This window comes from Meles meles, chromosome 2, assembly GCF_922984935.1.
Source record: "Meles meles chromosome 2, mMelMel3.1 paternal haplotype, whole genome shotgun sequence".
In the NCBI taxonomy this organism is placed as follows: domain Eukaryota; kingdom Metazoa; phylum Chordata; class Mammalia; order Carnivora; family Mustelidae; genus Meles; species Meles meles.
The window spans coordinates 127,802,782-127,822,774 of NC_060067.1; the positions used below are offsets into that span (position 1 = coordinate 127,802,782).

At 35.7% G+C, this 19,993-nt stretch overlaps 1 protein-coding gene across 2 annotated transcripts in view; it reads right to left on the bottom strand.

The window, feature by feature from the left end:
• Nucleotides 1-666: 666 nt before the first annotated feature.
• The window catches only part of ASIC5 (acid sensing ion channel subunit family member 5), a 30,783-nt gene continuing 11,456 nt past the window's right edge, over nt 667-19,993 (bottom strand). The window contains exons 3-10 of one of the 2 annotated variants that reach the window (XM_045998071.1): nt 18,965-19,202; nt 17,284-17,409; nt 14,693-14,842; nt 13,379-13,526; nt 11,001-11,057; nt 8,572-8,740; nt 3,050-3,141; nt 667-1,288 (exon numbers count right to left, since the gene is read on the bottom strand). In XM_045998071.1, the coding sequence (XP_045854027.1) occupies nt 1,098-1,288; nt 3,050-3,141; nt 8,572-8,740; nt 11,001-11,057; nt 13,379-13,526; nt 14,693-14,842; nt 17,284-17,409; nt 18,965-19,202 (1,171 nt within the window). In that variant the 3' untranslated portion in view covers nt 667-1,097. The remainder of the gene's footprint in view (nt 1,289-3,049; nt 3,142-8,571; nt 8,741-11,000; nt 11,058-13,378; nt 13,527-14,692; nt 14,843-17,283; nt 17,410-18,964; nt 19,203-19,993) is intronic. The other variant, XM_045998073.1, reaches the window with a different exon arrangement.

Consider the following 19,993-nt stretch of genomic DNA (forward strand, 5'->3'; position numbering starts at 1 on the left):
GCACGGGCCTGGGGGAGGCGTAGTGTGAGAGGGAGAGGCAGACTCAGTGCTGAGCAGGGAGCCCAACAGGGGCTCCATCAGGACCCCAAGATCATGACCTGAGCTGAAGGCAGATATTTAACTGTCTGAGCCACTCAGAAGTCCTTTAAGCTTTTTCTCTAACACTTCATTTTTTAAAAGATTTATCAATATATCAATATCTGGAGGTGATCACATTTAATCCATGTGTGTGTCTCTGCTGCTTTGTCTTTGAGAGCATGGCCCCACACCACTAACATAGGTCTCCTCACTGACAGCTATGTAGTTGAGGAAACTCCTAGCCTGTCACGTTTCTGTTGGAGAATTTCCCTGAAGTATTTATCATGATTGGGATTTCCAGATCACAGGATAGACATATTTCTTATTTGCTTGAGTCCTGTCTGATTGCACTAGCTTCATTTCCAGGGCACTTAAATAAGTACATGGAGATACTTGGAAAAGCTGACAAAACACTATGTACTCCCAGTATACCATAAATTTAACTTTATTTATAAATAAATTTATTTTAGGTATTTGCCTGAATAGGCTATAGAGATTCCTGATCCTCCAAAAGTCATACATACAGTACAACTCTCCAGACAAAATAAAATTACGTTGCATTTTAGTGAAAGTAAAAATTCTCTGAAATTTTGTAAAGCACAAATTACACATATTATTTTCTCAATAAAAAGGTATCTTCTCTCCTCATATACAGTTCATTTACCAGGTCCAATTTGCATATCCAGTCATAAAGAATGTCTTTGCATTACACACTCATTGATTAAAAAAAAAATATTTATGAAATGCCTACCACACAATCTCTACTGTTATAGGTGCTGGGCATTCAATGGTGAAAAAATTAAATGGCACCAGGTTTTTTTTTTATATTTATAAATTAATATTTATACATAAATATGGACAGAGATAAGATATGCATAAAGAGATAGATATCTACAATGACTTTTATTGAATCCCTAAACTGTAAGATCAAATAAGTTACATAACAATAAATTAGCCGTGAATAAATTTGAATGTATTATGAAGAGAAGAGCAAAAGCTTTTGTCCTACAAGAACATTATTAGCATTCTTCTATGTGATTTCTCTTCCCCAGATGATCCTGAGGTGGAAGACTCCCTGGCATGATGTCAGGTATCTTCAGCAAGAACAAAATGCATATCCAGTAGAAATTGGTGAATATATATTCAATAATTTCTATAATTGTAATCATACTGGCCCCACAAAATAGGCCCAGTTGACCGCCAACATCTGCTGTAATAAAGCCAATAACGAAATGGAATAAATCACGTTTTTTCATAAAAAGCAAATTAAACATTACTGAAATTTATTTTGAAACATTTCTTGAAATTATTTTGAAACAAAATATTTTGAAACAAAATTATTTTGAAACATTTTGAAATTATTTTATTTATTTATTATTTTTTAAAGATTTTATTCATTTACTTGACAGACAGAGATCACAAGTAGGCAGAGAGGCAGGCAGAGAGAGAGGAAGGGAAGCAGGCTCCCCGCTGAGCAGAGAGCCTGATGTGGGGCTCGATCCCAGGACCCTGGGATCATGACCTGAGCTGAAGGCAGAGGCTTTAACCCACTGAGCCACCCAGGCACCCCTTGAAATTATTTTGAAACAAACAAGTTAATTATAGCCGATATTATATGAAGATTAGTTAATTATATCATTTTAAGTTTGGTGTCATCTCAAAAAGAAGAGAGTTATAAAGAAAGAACAAACTGATGCCTTGAGTGAGAGAAAGGAGAGAGAGAGAGAAAGCAATTATAAAATCTGTTTCCAAGAGTGTAACTCAAAGATTTAGGAAGATACTAAATCTAGGGAAATTAATAAAACACCATAGACAATTACAAATTCATTTTCCTGTGTTGAATGAAAAACAGAAATGTAATATTTAGATGGTTATATTGAGTGACGATGTTTTCCAGAAACAAATTTCTAAGCAATTTGGAAAACTATCTTTTTAAGCATTTGTAATATTTTATGCAATAAAAGCACAGTACACGATATTGCCCTGTGTGTTAGAAAGTTTTAAAATCTGTACTTGTCTTCGTTGTTTGTGATTCTTTTATAGTAAACTGTGACACAAAGTGTACCATTTTCATAGATTTTAAGCTGTGGTTCTGTGGCATTAAGTACATTCACACTGTGTGCAACCATCACCACCACCCATCTTCATAACTTCCCCAACTGAAATCCCATAGCCATTAAAAAAAATCCCCCAATCCCCCATGCTTCTACCCCTGGCAACCACCATCCCCCTTTTTGTCTCTATGAATCTGACTACTGAAACACTAACTTCTTAAATAGAGTACATTATTCATCTTTTTCTCGGTGCACCGGGCCATTCTTAGGATCCTGCTATTTTTGTAAAGAGGGGTGATGCAGTGTAGGTTGCTCCTAGAGCTTTGAGGAATCTGTACATTTCCTCCCTATTCGGGGACTCAGCTGCCAGTGTGTGACTGCTGTCATTTTGCCTAAATCTGATACTCCTTACTGTCTCTGACATACTTCCTCTAAATATTCAATGAGAGCTAGGAAATCAGCAATTCGATTTGTTAAGGATGTAAACAGACAAGGGTTGTAAATGGAAGGTTGAATTTTGCTTGGTGGGTCTCTTCTTTTCAGTCCAGTCTGGGTGGAATTCTGCGTGGAGGTCTGAGATACCTGATAGGCCACTCAGAGGGAAGATTGCTGAAACACCCTACAAATGACCTCTTTTTTCAGTAGTCATTTGCTGAGGGCAGGGTGGCGTCTGAAGGGAAAGTAAGATGCTGTGTGTAAGTAGGAATGTCAGACTTTTCTTTGTGAAAGCTGGTGTGAGGTTTGCTGGTGGAGTGTCTAGAAAGTGGGAAAGTGCCAGATTTAAACGATAGACGAAAGACAGCCACTATCTCTTCTCCTCCATTGATAAGCTAAAACTTTAAGTACAAAAGAAAAAAAAAAAAAAGAACCTGATAGAAAATGTCTTAAAAACTGAGAAACAACTAAATAACACTTACCAAGTAATTCAGACACACTCACTGCTTTTTGCTGCTGAGTTATCTTATAGTTTAAGTCACTATAGTTTATTTCAATGTTCACAAGATTCTCCCTGGGGATAAAAGTAAAGTTAATCTAGCTCAGGATAGTCAGCACTACTTTTAATTCCTCTTTGATGAAAGTAATATTCATTTTAATTCAGATGTCATTTAATGTGGAATGAAACAGAGCACTGTGATCACAACAGCTTCATTTGGAAGGTACTCTTATACCTCGGTTGGTATTTAGGAAGAATTTTCCCCCAGATCCAATACTTCTTCTATGCCTTATTCTTAAGAAAATTGGAAAAAGACATTATATGTAAATACCTATTGAGTAGATTGGTGTATTTACAAACATGTAAACGGGTGTCTAATTTGAATTAAATCTGTCCTGGTGTAACCTGGAGAAGCTACATGGTTTCCCTGAGTCTTGGTTTCTTCATCTGTAGTAAGAATTTCAGAGTCAGGATTTTAGAATTGTATGAGGAGAAATTAAATAATGTGTGTAAAGAATGGCACAGAATCTGGTATATCCTGGGTATTCAATAAATGCAGTCATTTACTTTATATCATTGATATATTAAGGCAGAGACTCTGCTTTCTTAGTGCCTTCTAGAAATCTTTTTATGAGACCAGAGTGAATAAAAACTATTTTAAAATAACTCTTCATATAGTCTTGTATGCACTCAACATGCTCTGTCTCCAGCTCAGATCTTACTTTGAACTGCAGTAAAAAATCCAACTGTCTCATGGTATTTTTTATTCGAATCTACAATAGTTACTTCAAATGGAACATATTTCAAGCCAAGCTCTTGCTATTTCATTATTTGTAATGTAATGACACTGGGAGCCAAATCCATGCATAAATATTTGTCTTACCTTCAAAATACATACAGAATCCAACCACCTCTCACCCAGTCATTTCTACCATCATTGCCTAAGCTCTCATCTCACCTGGATTTTCCCAATAGCTTTCTGATTGGTCTTTCCACTTTCAGTTTTAATGTAAAAACTTCTCTGGGTGGCTCAGTGGTTTAAGCCTCTGCCTTCGGCTCAGGTCATGATCTCAGGGTCCTGGGATCGAGCCCCGCATCGGGCTCTTTGCTCAGTGAGGAGCCTGTTTCTCCTTCTCTCTCTGCCTGCCTCTCTGCCTACTTGTGACCTCTCTCTCTGTCAAATAAATAAATAAATAAAATATTTAAAAACAAACAAGCAAACAAACAAACAAAAAACTTCCCAGATACATCCTAGTATACTCTCAGTAAAACTCCATGACCCTATCTCTGCCACCTACCTTCTTGCTTCGAACTTTCTCAACTCATGTCCTACCATCCTTAGCCATTACTTGCACTGCTTCCTGCCACACTAGTCTCCATTCTGTTCTACCATACATGAGGCATGCTACTGATTTAGAATCTCCCTCCACATTTGATTTCCCTCCTTCTGGAATGTTCTTCCACCATTTATTATTGAGGCCAGTTCTTTTATCTCCTTGAGATCAGCAGTTTTCAAAGTGTAATCACAGATATTTAGGGGTTCCCAGTATCTTTTTGGGGAGTTCATAAAGTCAAAATTATTTTCATAATACATAAACGTATTATTTGACATTTTCACTGTGATTGTTATTTCAAGGAAGTAGCCACATTTACATGGAACATCATTTGTATTTGAAAGGATGACTGGCAAACTACGGTTATCCAGACTATGATATTTGGTAGACATTGTCACAAAAATGAAGGAAATGCCTTGTCTCTTCAAGAGAAATAACTGATAATATTTGCAGTTAGTAATAAATTTCAAGCTTAGCTTTTAAGCTATTGTTATAATTTTGGAAAATTTGTGTCTGTTACAATGAGCTTGACAACTCCCCAACTTTTAAAGACTTTTCTGATAAATAATGATATTAAAATAAAATGTACATTATATAATTAACGGATCAATATTGGAAGATCTGCACTACTCAGAGAATTTTTCTAATAACAAATAGTGTTCAAAATCATCAATGGATGAAAGATCCATTGAAAGTACAAGATCAGTAGATATGAATATATCAGTAGATATGAATATTTGATAGATATTAATATATATTTTATTTTATTTTATTTTTTTGTGGGCTTAACATATATTTTAAATATGAAAACTTCATTGGTATGTTTTGCTATTTCACTACTTTCAAAAGGCAGCCTTCAAATGACACCCTTCCCACTTTTTGTCCTATAAGAGAGAAGCTGGTAAGAAAGTCCATGTACTTTTTCCTTTGACACCTGGGAAATCTCAAACACTTGAGATATCTCATCCAAGTCCATTTCATGACCACAGTGAAAAGCAAAGTCAGTTGTCTCTCCTGGTTCTTCTAAGCTAAGAGAGGCTCTGCTTGGGAGATCCTAGAGACTTCCAGAAATTCTCATTACATGACCACTGAAATTTTTTTCATACCCCCTTGATGCATCTGTGGCATCATAGGTCCCAACACCCAAATCAAATTTTGAATGGAGAGACAATCCCACTCCCCATGGGGCAACCATATGGTGCAACTTACAATTAACATTTAAGAAACTACCTGTGTTGCATTTTGATGAGTTATCAAAGAAAAGTGTCACATATCTACAAACGCTATTAAAATATGTCTCTATTTCCCAGTCATATATCTGTTTGACCCTAGATTTTCTTTACATTCTTCAAGCAAAATAACATAAATCAACAGATTAAGTGCAAAAGTGAGAATCCAGCTGTCGTCTATTAAGCCAGACACTGAAGAAATTTATAATATTCCAAGATAATACCATTCCTCTTCTTGAATTATTTTTTTGTTTCCCAAAACAGTTTGTAAAAAGCTTTTATCTATATTGCCACTTAGTACATTTATTATTGTGATTGTAAATGAATTAATATATAGCATTTTCATGGTTTAAATTTCCAGTGTGACAAATATCGACACAACTCACACAAAGAAAAGCTCATTGGACTCTTCAGTAACTTTTAAGAATGCAAAGACCTTGAGATCAGAAAGTTTGAGGACCACAGCCTTAGGTCTTCTTCATTTGTCAGCTTCCCAGGTAGATCTTACCTGGTCACAATCCTCAACACTGAGAACAACCCTCCTTGACTTTGGCTTCCTCAGGCCCTTTTTCTGCTTCCTTTCTCTCCAAAGCACTTAGCACCCCCTGACATGACTATATATAGAGAGAGTTCATCTTCACCCCAGTGAAAATAAGTGCAACAAATCAGAGTTTTTGTCTTTTGTTCACTGAGGAATCCTTAATGTCTAGAACACCCAAATCCTGACACATAATAGGTGCTCATTACCTATTTGTAAAATGAACAAATAAGGGAACAAACTAAAGATGAAACCAATGAACAAAGGAGTAAATACTAACCTGTCTATTTTATAAGCTGAGGTGGAAACCAACCACCTGATGATTTTTAGAGAGCAAAAATAATTGTCATGAAGAATGATTCCTATTCACAATGTTTCCTAGAATTATGTGGTGTCCTCCAATATATCTTAGAAACATGGCTGTAAATCACTCTTCTAATTATTCAGAGTTTTAGAAATCAATATTCTCAAGTATACTTAATTCAAAATGTATCATTAATATGTTTACTTAATTTCCATTGGTTTAACTCAGGGTAACAAGAGAATGTGCTAGGTTTAAGTAGACAATCGGGGGTACTGTCATATTTACAAATAATAAAACAGTTGTCAAAATGAAGGAAATAATAAAGTTGTCTTGGAAGTGCAATAATTTTAGTAATATTGCAATCTTTTTGTCCCCCATTGTGCTCCTAATTTGCATGTACATTGATAATACTGTTTAACTTCCCAAGCACAAACCTCATAAACATTTCCAATCATTAACCATCTGTATTTTTGAGAGAGGATAAATTTATACCTTACAAAAATAGTGTGATATTTACTCAATTTCTCTCAGGCAAGTGACTTGCCCAGTAATTGGGTCTTATTGAATCTATGCCATGTGAGGCTGTTGCTGATTCCCATTATAAAGATGATAGGAAGCTTAGCCTGACTAAGGCAGTAGTATGGAACTGAATATGAGGATAAACTTTGGCTGATTCTTGGCCAGTTTCATTAGTAAAACAAATGAACTTTTTAAATTGTTCCATTTTAATTTAACATATTTTCAAGCAAAAGTCATATGAAATTACTTGTTTTATGCAAAACGCATTCTTTCCCCTTAATATAGCACTCATACTCAAGTAGCTGGAAGTATTTACATAGTGTTTTGTAAATGCAATAAACACTCCATTTTTCCTTGATCTCCTTACCATTATTAAAATCCAGATATTTTATAACTGTATCTCTCCTGACACAAACAGATATTCTCAGACTTAAATCCTGAGCAATTTCAATCCATCATGAGGCATATTAAGTAATGATGTAACTCAGGAGACCTCGATCTGTCAAAAGGCACACAGACTGCACCTCTCAGTCATACTTAAGTCTAACAGAAATAATACCATAAGTAAATCACATTCCCATATTAAAATGGAATACAAAGAGACATCTGTTCTGGACACAAGAACATTAACAAAGAGATAATCTCAAATTTTCATGCCCTTCATCTTTGTAATTGCTAAGTGTTTGAAATCATACATATCAACCCTGTCTCAATGAAAGTACTTTTTCTTGCTGACTTGTAAAGATCACTTCATTGTCTGGGCATTTCCATGGGGAGAGTATTTTATTTATTTTGTGAAAAGGAACACCAGGCTAAAAGTGGAATCAAAATGTGCTTTCAATGTTAGATACCTGGCTTTTAATGAGTTAATATCTATTCATTTTACTAAAGTACAAACTCCCATGGACTGCTGTTTCAGGCACTCTGCTTAAAAATATTAACAAAAAACAAAGAAACGTTAAGGTTGCTCCCTCCTTTTGGAACAAAGAGTTCTCTATGAAGTTTGATTTGTGATTTTGAAGAGGCAGCATGGTGTAGCAGAAAGAGACCTTAGTTAATCTTTGGCTAATCAAATTTGGAAGGATATATCTTTGTGGAAAAATATAGGGAGACTGGAGTCCTAGGTCTTGAGCCCAAGTTTTCTCGTGTCTCTGACTACCTGCCTAGGACAGTTATTGAGATGTTGCGCGTGTCAGTTTCCTTGCCTGTAAAATGAGAATAATAATTTGTGCTCCATCAACCTTACAGTTATTAAAATATTCAAACTATGTGATACTCAGGTGAGGAATTTTCCTATTTTAAAGCATCAGCTGATACTCGTCAGCCGTGTGATTTTCCTCAGTCAGTCCACAAAGGTGAGATCATGAGCAAATTCCTCAAGCAGGCCTCATTTTACTTTTCACACAGTTAAATTGAAGGACTGAAAGACATGACCTTATCCACTTTTAAAATCTAGATTTTCATGGTTAATTTCGTGATGTAAGCCACTGCGTCCTTTGATTGTGCAGAATTTTGTTTCCTTGGCCTTTGGAAGTTTTGAGTAAATAAAATGTTCCTGTTAGTTACAAATAAAAAGATTACCTGATATACTCCTGACTTTGATTTAATTTCTTCGAAAGATATTTCAAAGCTTTTTGACTTGGGAAAGTAGAATAAGAAATAGTAGCAGGATATTCTGTTTCTTCACAAGGAACAGGACAACTAGAATTATGTGTTCCCATTGTGCATAATCCCTTATCTTCAATGAGGTCTGGAATGAAAATCAGGTATTCAGAGAAGAGGACTACTCCACAGTTGGGAGGACAGAGCTGTTACAAATTTTATCATTTTACTTTCAATGCTAAAAAAGTGGCTAACAAGTTCTATCATTACTTTCTTGGCAAACGGTATTTATATTTTATTTAGATTTCAGTGTAAATATAGCAAAGGAGACTGAAAATGAAACATTTAGGTGTTGTTATCTTTTAAATTCATTGAGCCGTTGGATTCTGATCTTTGTTAGAAATCAGAAATTCTTTCTCGAAAAGTCTCTGGGCTTATTTCCATAAAATAGTATCCATTTGGACAGGAAAACGTTGGAAAGTTGTTTAAGTGACATTGTGTCACTCTGAGAAGAAATTTCAAACACAGTCCTGAAAGCAAATGACGCAGGTTTAAAGTAAACTTACCCTTGGGTTTATCCCAAATTCTAACTGAAATATGTGGCTGGGTGTTGAGGTTCTCTCGTACCTGTGGACCCAGTGACTTCTAAATCAGCCAGAGGTTCTCTGTCCTCTTCTTCTCTAGACTTCTGTAGAACAATCTGACTATCTATGCAAATGTATACTGAAAAAATCCCCTATAGGAGGTAATATTTGTCTACAGCGTTCCTCTGGACCACATCCCAGTGTCCAGTCCACTGCTCCCCACTCTTGGTAGATATTCCGGTTCTTGTTTTCCCTGTGGCTTTGTTACTGAAACTCTTTGTTCTCGTAAACCCTTTGTTCACCAAGACCCCCTGATTAATGATAAACTTGGGGCTTTTTTTCCCCCAGAATCTAACCTTGATACTCCTTTAGGGCATGACTTTCGCACACACTCTCTAGTTGTTGACACTGGTTAAAACCACCATTCTTTACCTCTACTCACACAGACACATTCACTCACACTCACAAACTCTCACAAACACACACTTGTCTGTGTATCCGCTTATCCTACAACACTCTCTAACATGCATGGTTTATTTCCCCAAACTCTCTCTCCAGTCCCCATTGGGAATAGGAAGTTATAAGAAATTTCATAATGTACCTCTTAACTCCACTGGTCACTAATCTGACTTCTGCATAGTCAGCTTGGAAGCTATTAAAAAAATATATGTGATCCCTTCTACCCATATCCATTCCATGAGATACTTTACAACAACGGAAAAGAAACTGTGAATTTCTTTTTTTTTCTTTTATTATTTTTACATTTTTTTTTAATTTTTAATTTTTTTAGAAACTGTGAATTTCTATTCCTGGTTTACTGGAGGTATTTCCACAATGGGATAGAATACCAAGTTTTATAGGAGAGTATATAATATTCCATTTTAATAAAAAAACGGTGATTTAATATCATAAATATGGAGCTACGTATGTGGAAAAAAATAAAGGTAGACTATATTAGAGTGTTAATATTGGTTAGGGGTTAAGATAAACAACATGAAAGCAAAAAAAAAAAAAAATGTTGCTTAAGAAGAAACTGTCCCCAGTAAAGGTGGCATGTATGATTTTTATTTCATTTGCATAAAATTTTATGTATGCCTATATATATAACATATGTATTTATATATGATATATGTATAATTAAACGGATAAATGAAAGAATGGTCACATAAGTAATGACAGTAATTCTCAGAGTGATGCAACTTCTACTGATTTCCACAAGATTCTTCTCTGTTCTGCATGTTGGAACTAGTCACAATATGCATGCTTTATGTAATAAGAAAAATACAACAAAGCTATTTTGATTATACAAAAGTATCAAATTAAAAAAACATAAAAGTTAGCAATAAAAATCAAAACTGTCTTGCTGTTACTTTGGCACTGAAAATATTTAATTCAGATTTATCTTGAAATCAGAGGGTTTTGTTTTCTTTGTTTTGTTTTACTGTGTCTATAAAAAGCTACTTAATTTTAAGAATACTGAAAAACTCCCTCTTTACAATCTCTATTCTGTTTCATTTCTGGACTAGCTATAATATAATTTAATGGCTTGTATAGGGGCACCTGGGTGGCTCAGTTTTTAGGCATCTGCCTTTGGTTAAGGTCATGATCTCAGGATCCTGGGATCAGACCCCACATTGGGGGGTCATTGCTCAGCGGGGAGCCTGTTTCTCCCTCTTCCTCTGCCACTCCCCCTGCCTGTGCTCTCCTGCTCTCTCTCTGTCAAATAAATAAATAAAATCTTAAAAAAGTAAAATAATGTCTTGTATAACTTTGAGCATCTTTCATATAAGTCCTGAGAATAAAGAAGTAAAGTAAGCTACTTACCAAGTGTAGGAGAAACACAGTTGTAAAACTTTTGTAGGTCACATTCTATCCCATTTCCTTAAAAACAATAAGTGTAAACATAGAGACTTTATATTTTATGAAATAAGTGGTATAATGACAAAAATACCTTCCATCCAACCATCCATCTATCCATCCATCCATCCATCTGCCCATTCTTTTGCAAAACAAAACAAGACAAAACAAAAACTATGCAAACATGCTAATATCTAAAGAAAATATACATTGGGAGGAAAAATAACAACGTTTTTATTTCCATGTTTCTTTTTTTCTCTGCCTATATACTAATTTTAAAAATGTAGCTTTGAAATTTATAATTGTTTTCACATTTATCATCTCATCAGTTCAAGTAGCTGCAGGGGAGTAGGGTTTGGTTCACCTTCTGTCCTTCTCCCTCTATCCATTGATTGATTGATTTTTATTTTTTACGGTATTAGTTGAAGGATGCACAACATACCGTCTGCTTTCTTTTTCTTGTTTTATTTCAATTTAAATTCCAGTTAGTTTCCATACAGTGTAATATTAACATCAGGTGCACAATTTAGTGATTCAACACTTAACATCCATTAATTTAAATATATATACACAAACTCGTACACCTGGTGGGCTGCTTTTCTAGCGGTCAGATAAGTACCAATATTATTAATCACTGTCTGTGGACCTTGAGAGGAAATTGTAAAATCAATACGGAGCAGAGCTGAGTTTGATCGTAGGCTGATTCTAAAGCTTTAGCCATTGCACCTTAACACAGATACTTGTCTACTGCTATAACCCTTGTGGTCCCTAGGGTTAGTCACAGTGTTTACTCAATGCTCTTGCAAATAACCAAGAGGGATTGTCTATTTACAAGTTGTAGATAAACTTGGCTTACTATGAGGACGTTTCTTGGTAAGGGAAATGAAAGAAGCAAAAAGAAAAAAAATCTACTTCCAGCATTAAATTTATTTAAAAAACTTCTCTTTTCCAAAGTATGCTTTGCTTCTTCCAATGATATTTGTTCCGTTACAAAGAACAATGACATTTTGGAAACAATCCATATCCAAAAAGAGGATCTTGGGGATTGCCTTTGCAAATTGTTAGTAGAGGTACTTTAGTTACTTCAATTAAAGTCTATAGATCTCAATTTCATCATCTCTAAGTAGATTCAGAAGGATATGTGAGGAACAAACTAAATAAGATATCATTCTGAACACACTTGGTATATGCTAAAGTTCAAAAAATGCCATGCTTTGTATTTTATAGTTCATCTTGTCTAGTTTCTGGTCTTTATTTGTTATCCAGTTCTATTTGCAAGGAGTAATACATTTTAAAATTTTAAACATTATAATCCATCCACCAATTCAGATGTTTCCCCCCAGAAACTTTGGAAAGATAATGGGCCATGACAAATCAGATCCAGCACGAGCGTTTTACAGAACGACCACTTCGAATAACCAGAATTCTAGAAAAAAGGAAGTGATCATTCTCCAAATTCTAAGAAGCAATTTGTTATCTAGGCATGGTATTAGTCTATCTGTGAGAGATAGTGTGTGTACGTGTGTGTGCGCACCTGTGTGTGTGAGATGGGCCACAACAGCCAATTTAAAAAAAACTTAAACTGGTATTGCCTTTAACCCACTCTGTCTTTCTTTATGTATTTGCTGGCCAGGGGGTATGAGGCAAATCTGAATAAAAATAACCAAGGCTTATATAGAATGTATTCTGTGTCAGGCACGTTTCAAACCACTTACATGCTTCTTTCATCTGTATGACAATCCTCTAAGGTAGGACACTGTTAGGATTCTCCCCCATTTTATAAGAAGTACAGAGAGGTTTAGTCTAAGGTCACGGAGAGGAGAACTTGCGTAGCTGAGATGAGCAGCTTGGTTCAGAGTCCAGCTCTGACCCACCCACTCTGCTCTATGGCCTTCTTCAGTGTTTGCTGCTGATGTCCCTGGCTCTGGAAATGTCCCAGATTGTTCGCAAAGGGAGCCTGGAGTTTGTTTGTTTGTTTGTTTGTTTTCTGATGATAAAGAAAAGAATTTCCCAATAATGACATATTCAGGATTGATTAACATTTTTATAGATGATCTAATTTTTCTTTCAAATTGAGAAAATGGGGACGATCAATTTTAGATACTTAAGAGCACCCAATTTTACATCCTGAAAATAAGAATTGGAGACTAACTTGATTTTCTTTTCTTTTCTGGAAATCTCTGGCTTGTTTCCGTGATTTAAGATCTGTTGGTGGGGGTTAAACGTGTCAAGTAGACGACTTTCTGACATAGATTTCATAAGAATGGAAAACAATTTTATGGTATGTTATTTTCCATGATTCAAGTTAAGCTCGCATAAGAGGAAATTTGTCATTCTTTATTTACCAGGAAGCAGAAAAGGTAAACATCCACATTGTTCTTGTATGTGTTGAGCTTTACATTCCTTCAAGCAACCAGAAGTGCTATAGCTACTAAAATTCTGTAGCTTGATGTTAGGATTGCATTCTCCCCAGGGGTATTCTTGATGAACTGTCTTAAGAGAAAATAAACACGTTGCTCAGGAGGTATATCTGAGACAATCCATACATTTCCATTCCAACAAGAGAAGCTAATATATATTTTTTTACTTTTCTCTTGGAGCTCTTTGATTCTTTTTTTTTTTTTAATTGACTACTTTTGCCTGCATTGCTTACTCTTTTAGCCTGAAAATCCCCAAAGGTAAATATAACAGTGGTCCTTTAACACATATCCCAAATGCTCTGTACCTAAAATGAATCAATAAAATCAGACAGACTGACTGCTCTAAATATTAAATCACGTAATAAAAAATAGTATCATTTATGGAAATAACATGTTAGCATATTCATAGGTCCACCCACAAAACACCAAGCAAAATGACAGGCAAAAAATCTTTTATTGAGCACTTACTATGTGCCAGGCAATATGGTAAGTGGTTTTTTAAAAAAAATATTTAAGATTTTATTTATCCGTTTGAGAGAAAGAGAGCACAGGAGAAGGGGCAGAGGGAGTGGGGAGAGAGAACCTCAAACAGATTCCCCCCTGAGTGCAGAGCCCAGCCTGGGGCTCCATCTCAAGACCCTGAGATCATGAGCTGAAATCAAGAGCTAGGTGCATAGCCTACTGAGCCACCTAGGTGTCCTGGTAAGTGCTTTCTTGACGTTGTTTCACTTAAACGTTGTAGTTACTATAATAACTATGAAAAAGAGGTCTTTTTCTCAGAGAGAGGAGATAGAATTTCAGGACAGTAATTCAGGAAATTGTAGAGCAAGTGGCTGGCAAATGGGAATCCGCCAGACATGCCCGACTCCAAGATTCCTTGCTCTTCCCACTTATTTTTCTTCTTCCCAGAACATCCCATTGAGATAAAGCACAATTCAACAACTTGGAGTTCTCTTCATATTTACTGATCCTTTCCACTTCTAATGAAATTTGAAGTTACCTTGAATTTCCCAGGTTTCCCAGCTTTTATTTATATTGTACATGTGAATTCACTGATATTACTACATAGGTACCTCCTAGTAATGGGAAAGAATCTGAAATGAAACGAAATGTAAAAGTTCCAGAGGTCTTCTAATGGCATGGCAGAAAGAGGTTTCTAGTGGAAGTATTATTTAGGTATATATCCATTTACTACCCTACTTGACTCCCTCAGATTCTATACCTTGTACATCTATTTACCTTGACTTGGCGGATTGTTACTCGGGCATGCATTCCTACAGGTGACGACAAGCCTAAGCCATCAATCTGTGGCACCTTCTTTGGTGAATGGATAACAAAGATGATTCCAGCATCAACAAAACCGAGGGCTGGGTCATCAGTGAATTCCTCCTGAAAGAAACGACCCCAAATTTTCCCCAGTGACAAACTGATATCAAGTCTACACAAGTTCAAGATTTCATTTTATTAACTCATGATAGCATTTGACCTACTTAAAATTAAATATTTCCTAACAATATCCAATTTCTTTTTATATGAAAACTGAAAAATAACTCCCTAAGATGTACTTTTCATGGTTGAATCACATGTCAAGGAGTCAACAGTTTCCATAGATTACCTTCGCCTCAGATGAATACCATAGAACATATCATGACTGCTAATTGTCTGATTTCCCAGGGCCCTCTCTTCCCCTTGTGGTCTTTTAGTTGCTTCTTTCTTGCCTATTCTCTTCACTTTGTTTGTCTTAGAAAATCATTTGGCTCCTTTCTTCTTCTTGCAGTTAAAATCTCTGGCCTTATTTAAAACTGAAATTCAATTCCCCCAAGAGTGAAGACATATGCTATGTTTTTAACACCAGTGCTCGTCAATAAATCCTAGGCCAGATGAAAAAACTGAACTCTAAACTTGTGGTATCTTAGTATTAAAGATGTTCCTTGACTTACAGTGAGGTTACATACTGATAAGCCCACTGTAAAGAAGAAATATCATAAACCAGAAATGCATTTAAGACACCTAATTTAACAGAATATCATAGGTTAGCCTAATCTATTTTAGCCCAATCTTATCTTAAACATGTTTAGAGCACTCACTTTAGCCCAGAGCTGGGCAAAATCATCTAACACAAAACCTATTTTTTAGTAGAATGTTGAACATCTTGTGTAATTTATTGCATATGGAACCAAAAGCAAGAACCAGAATGGCTCTATGGGTGTAGTATGATTGCAAGTGTATCAGTTACTTATGCTGGTGATAGCGTGGCTAGCTGAGAGCTGCCTCAGCCCAACATCATAAGAGATTGTCCCACATACCATTAGACCAAGAAAAGATCCAAATTCAAAATTTGAAGTATGACTTCGACTGCATGCATATCCCTTTTGCACCATTTGTGAGGTTGAGAAATTTTAAGTGGAGACATTGTTAAATCAGGGACTGTCTGTAGTTATAATTTCAGATTACAAGGTGAAAGAAAGGACTTGGGAATATGATAATTTTTTTCTGTGAATGGATTAACTGCATATGTAATTACACTTAATAAACATGCTTAATATTCTATTTGTAGCTCAGGACCCTGTTTCTCCTCAGTCTGTTATGACTCTCTAAGAAACACTCCACTGGCTAGTGTGGGCAAGTATTTAAGAGCCATTTACTTATGGAATATTACTTTGCATTTGCAGATTTTAATTGCATTCTAAAAATATTTGGGAAATTCTAGCTTGTAAAATTCATAATATAATATCTGAACAGACTATATGGCTAGTATTTAAATGTCCTGCAAATATAAATAAAATATAAGTACAAGTGAATATATATATATATATTTTATAGATAAGACTATATATATGTGTATATATATATGCATGTGTGCGTGCACACACACACACATATATATATATGCACTTTACTGTTGCAGTACTGTGTTAGGAAAAAAGTATCTTGAGTGGGATACAAGAGGAAGTTATGAAACATGCCTTAAAGAAAAACTCTTTGAAATTAGCCCATGGCCTTATTCATTTGGATTGAGAGGTAGGATAGTTTAATGGGATTTGGGGAAACCAGGTTTACTTCTCAACTTCACATTAATCATATAATTTTGGATGCCTAATTTATCAGTATTTCAGAATCTTCATACATAAAACCATAATAGTGAAGCAGAATATCTATGAATGTATAATACTAGAAACAGTTGTGTAAGATACAACATAAGAATTACTCTTGGAGGGGAGAGTTACACCAAGTACCCTTGAAAGCTGACAACCACTGTATTCCTTAGGTGTCTGGACATCTGCCTCTCAGGCCTAAACACTTAAAGACTTCTTGGACCAATTACAAATTTGTAGAAACTAGGCTTAGGCAGTCAATGTATACAGCATTCTTTATACAATGAGTATTCTTTTAGTCATCCTTTGGACTATAGATTCCATGGTTTGTCAAATGTGCGTGCACGACTTCTTTCTAAAACATGTTACCTTTTTTACATAAAAGTCTTTCTAAAAATATTCTTAAAACACATAAAGTCATTTTAAATCAGCTATATACATTGTATCTGAGAAACTTCTGGCTTCCTTATTTTGTGGTATGAACATTTCTGGAGCCACAAAAATGATGGTCAGTGGTATAGTTAAAAATGTCCAGATTATGCCTCTAAATTTTAATTTTTTAATCTCTATGTCAATATTTGCATCCATGGGACTGCAGGCTAGGTTAACAAAAACTGAAATAATACCAACTGTGGGAGCAATATGACAGGGCAAAATATTTTGATCAAATCTTTTGAAACCTCTGCACATTCTTATTTGTCTTGACCCCTGGCAAGGTTTAAGAAAATTCAGTACCTGATTGACATTGAAGAGCAAGCTTAAGCCTCTTCCAGAGACACTCACTTTTTCCTTTGCTTGAATATTTTCACCATGATTAAAAGTAAAACAATTTCCATATTCAGTGAAGACATGTGCAAAGTCCTCAATATGAAAATGAACCAAATGAAATGTGATTAGTTAGGTATTTTGGTGACTTTTGAAGTTGACGTTGTTCTAACTTTAAAAAAAATCAGATGTCTACATGAGAATGCAGAAATATCAGAAAGAAGAGGTAATGTGGTGATTCTGGTTTGTGTTCATTAACAGGTTTTTTTTTAAATATGTTTTGTGTCAATCTATATGTGATTATCTGAGATTTTTTATGTAAATAAACATGTTTTTAAAAATTATTTGTTGTGTGTTTAGTAAGGATTCATGGAAGCATGTATTCTTACCTAGGGAGAAGGTTCTTTGAGGGTTCCCCCCTCCACCACCATTGGCATCTTCTAAATGCCAATACCACAGAGGCACCCATATAATGAAAACTGGGCGAATCTGAATACCCTATTCCCTCACTTCAGTAACTGGTTTAGGAACTGACATGTGTCCTACGCAAAGCTAATCAGTCTTGCATGGAATTATTAAGAGAATACTGGAGTGTTAACATATGATAATGGGAGGTGAGGGTTGTCAGCAATCATCATGGCTCTGTGAGGAGAATTCGCACAGGGAAAAAAAAACCAGCGTGAGTCAGGAGATAGAAAGAGAGAATGTTAATAATATTGTCAAAGTGTCTTGGTTGAGCCTATTCTGAAAACAGTCCTACTCTCAAGAGTTCCCTGTTAATTAACCCGATGCATTCTTTCTACTCTTTTGTTTCCAGAGGTAGGTTTCTGTAAGTTGCACCTGAAAAATTCCTGTCTAATACAAACTTTCTTGGTGACAAGTTTGAACATGTTGTTTAGTAAATAACAAGCAGCATAGAAGAAATTCTTCTCTACATTAAGAGTTCAAAAAGGGCTTCATCTCAGTCAGATGTCTGTCAAGACATTATTTTGGTCTGTGCGCTAAGGAAGCCTACCAGAAGAATAAGGAATTGTGTCTCAGAATCATGAATTTGTGAAATTTACTTGGAATTACCTAGCAACACCTGTTACAGAACTGCTCCTACTAGAAACAGGGTGTCAGAGTCCCTACATATCCCTTTGCTAATAGTTTCCATGGATATCCAACACTTTCTCTGAAATGTAGACTAATTACATAAAGGATAAAAATAGGATGTTATGAGTGATTAGAGAAATATATGTAATTTTCACAGTCAAATGCTGTGAAATGCTTTCTACAGCCTTCAAGCAAAAAAAAAAAAAATTGAATGTTGGCTCCTTAATGATAATAAAAATGTTATCTTGGAATATGTTATTGAAGAATGGGAAATATTAAAATATTCCCTTGCATTAATTTTTTTGGGAGATTGTCCTGCAACAAAGTTAATCAAAGATTTCTGTTCTCTAGCTTCTCTTACTTAACCACTTGGAAAAAGAAGGATGTTTCATGTGTATTCCATACCCCATGATGTCATAAGGCTGAACTAATGAAATAGCCTCTTTCAGCAAATTTAGATTGATTCTCTGTGGAAGTAAACTTCATCTCCGTGTGAAACAGTACAGTGCAGTAGTTTATTATGTTGATGATATTTGAAGAAATATCAAATTGTTACCTGTGGGCCGCATGGCTTTCCAAAAAAGTCACATTCCAACAGTGTGCTACTGTTGAGATAAAAACCGTTTTTTTTAACAAATTCTGTAATGCTGAAGTTTTGATGACTTGCGAGAAAATCAATAGTATCTTTAAAGCCAGTGTAATTGGACCTGATTTCCTGAAGATGGAGAACTTTGTAGACAATATTCCATAAGAAAAAAATAATACCAAATTTGGCTGCAGCTTCTGTTTGGAACCTATTAGTAGGAAAAAAAGGCAATATTTAGAATAGCAAAGACTGTCTATTATCTAGAGGACAGACTCCAAAAATCTGGGCCCTATCAGCTTCTCCAGCTTATCTAAAGGTACGTTCTCCTTCATTCATATAATACATTCAGGGAAAACTGAATTCCTAAGAGGTCTTTGCCACATCTGAAATCTGCCTTGCATTTGTACTTGTCATTTCATTTACCTAGAAGACTTTACAGACCTAGATCTGGATACATCCTAATGGATCTTCAAGACCCAACATGAAGAGAGAAGTGGAAATGTAAAGTTGCTAAGAATATAGACTCAGGAGCCAGATTTCCCGGGTTCGAATCCCAGCTCTGTCATTGTGGCTTTGTACTCTGCCAAAGCGGTTATGTTGGAATTATTTTCCAACATCTTCCTTGTATATATCTGGTTACAGCAGTAGAGTAAGAACTTCAGGCTCAGACGTACTTTGCGGTACATCTCCTGACTCAACTTGTTGATATGGGGCAACAGCCAGGACTGGAGCTCTTCCTGCTTCCTTCGGCTTCTTCAACTCCCGGATCAAATCAGAGTGTGAGCTGGAGAAGGTGCCAGTTCATCCTGCAGGTGGCCTACCCTACCGAGATCAGGGGTGGTGAAGAAGAGAGACACACCTTCCCAGTTCCTCTTTCTTCCTTTGCTTCAGATCTGTTTTCCTTCCTGACTGCTGATCTTGCTGATTTTAAGCCCAGCACCAGAAACAGAGGCAAGAGACTTACAAAGACTGCTTAATCAACCCCAAGGTGTAGTGGAC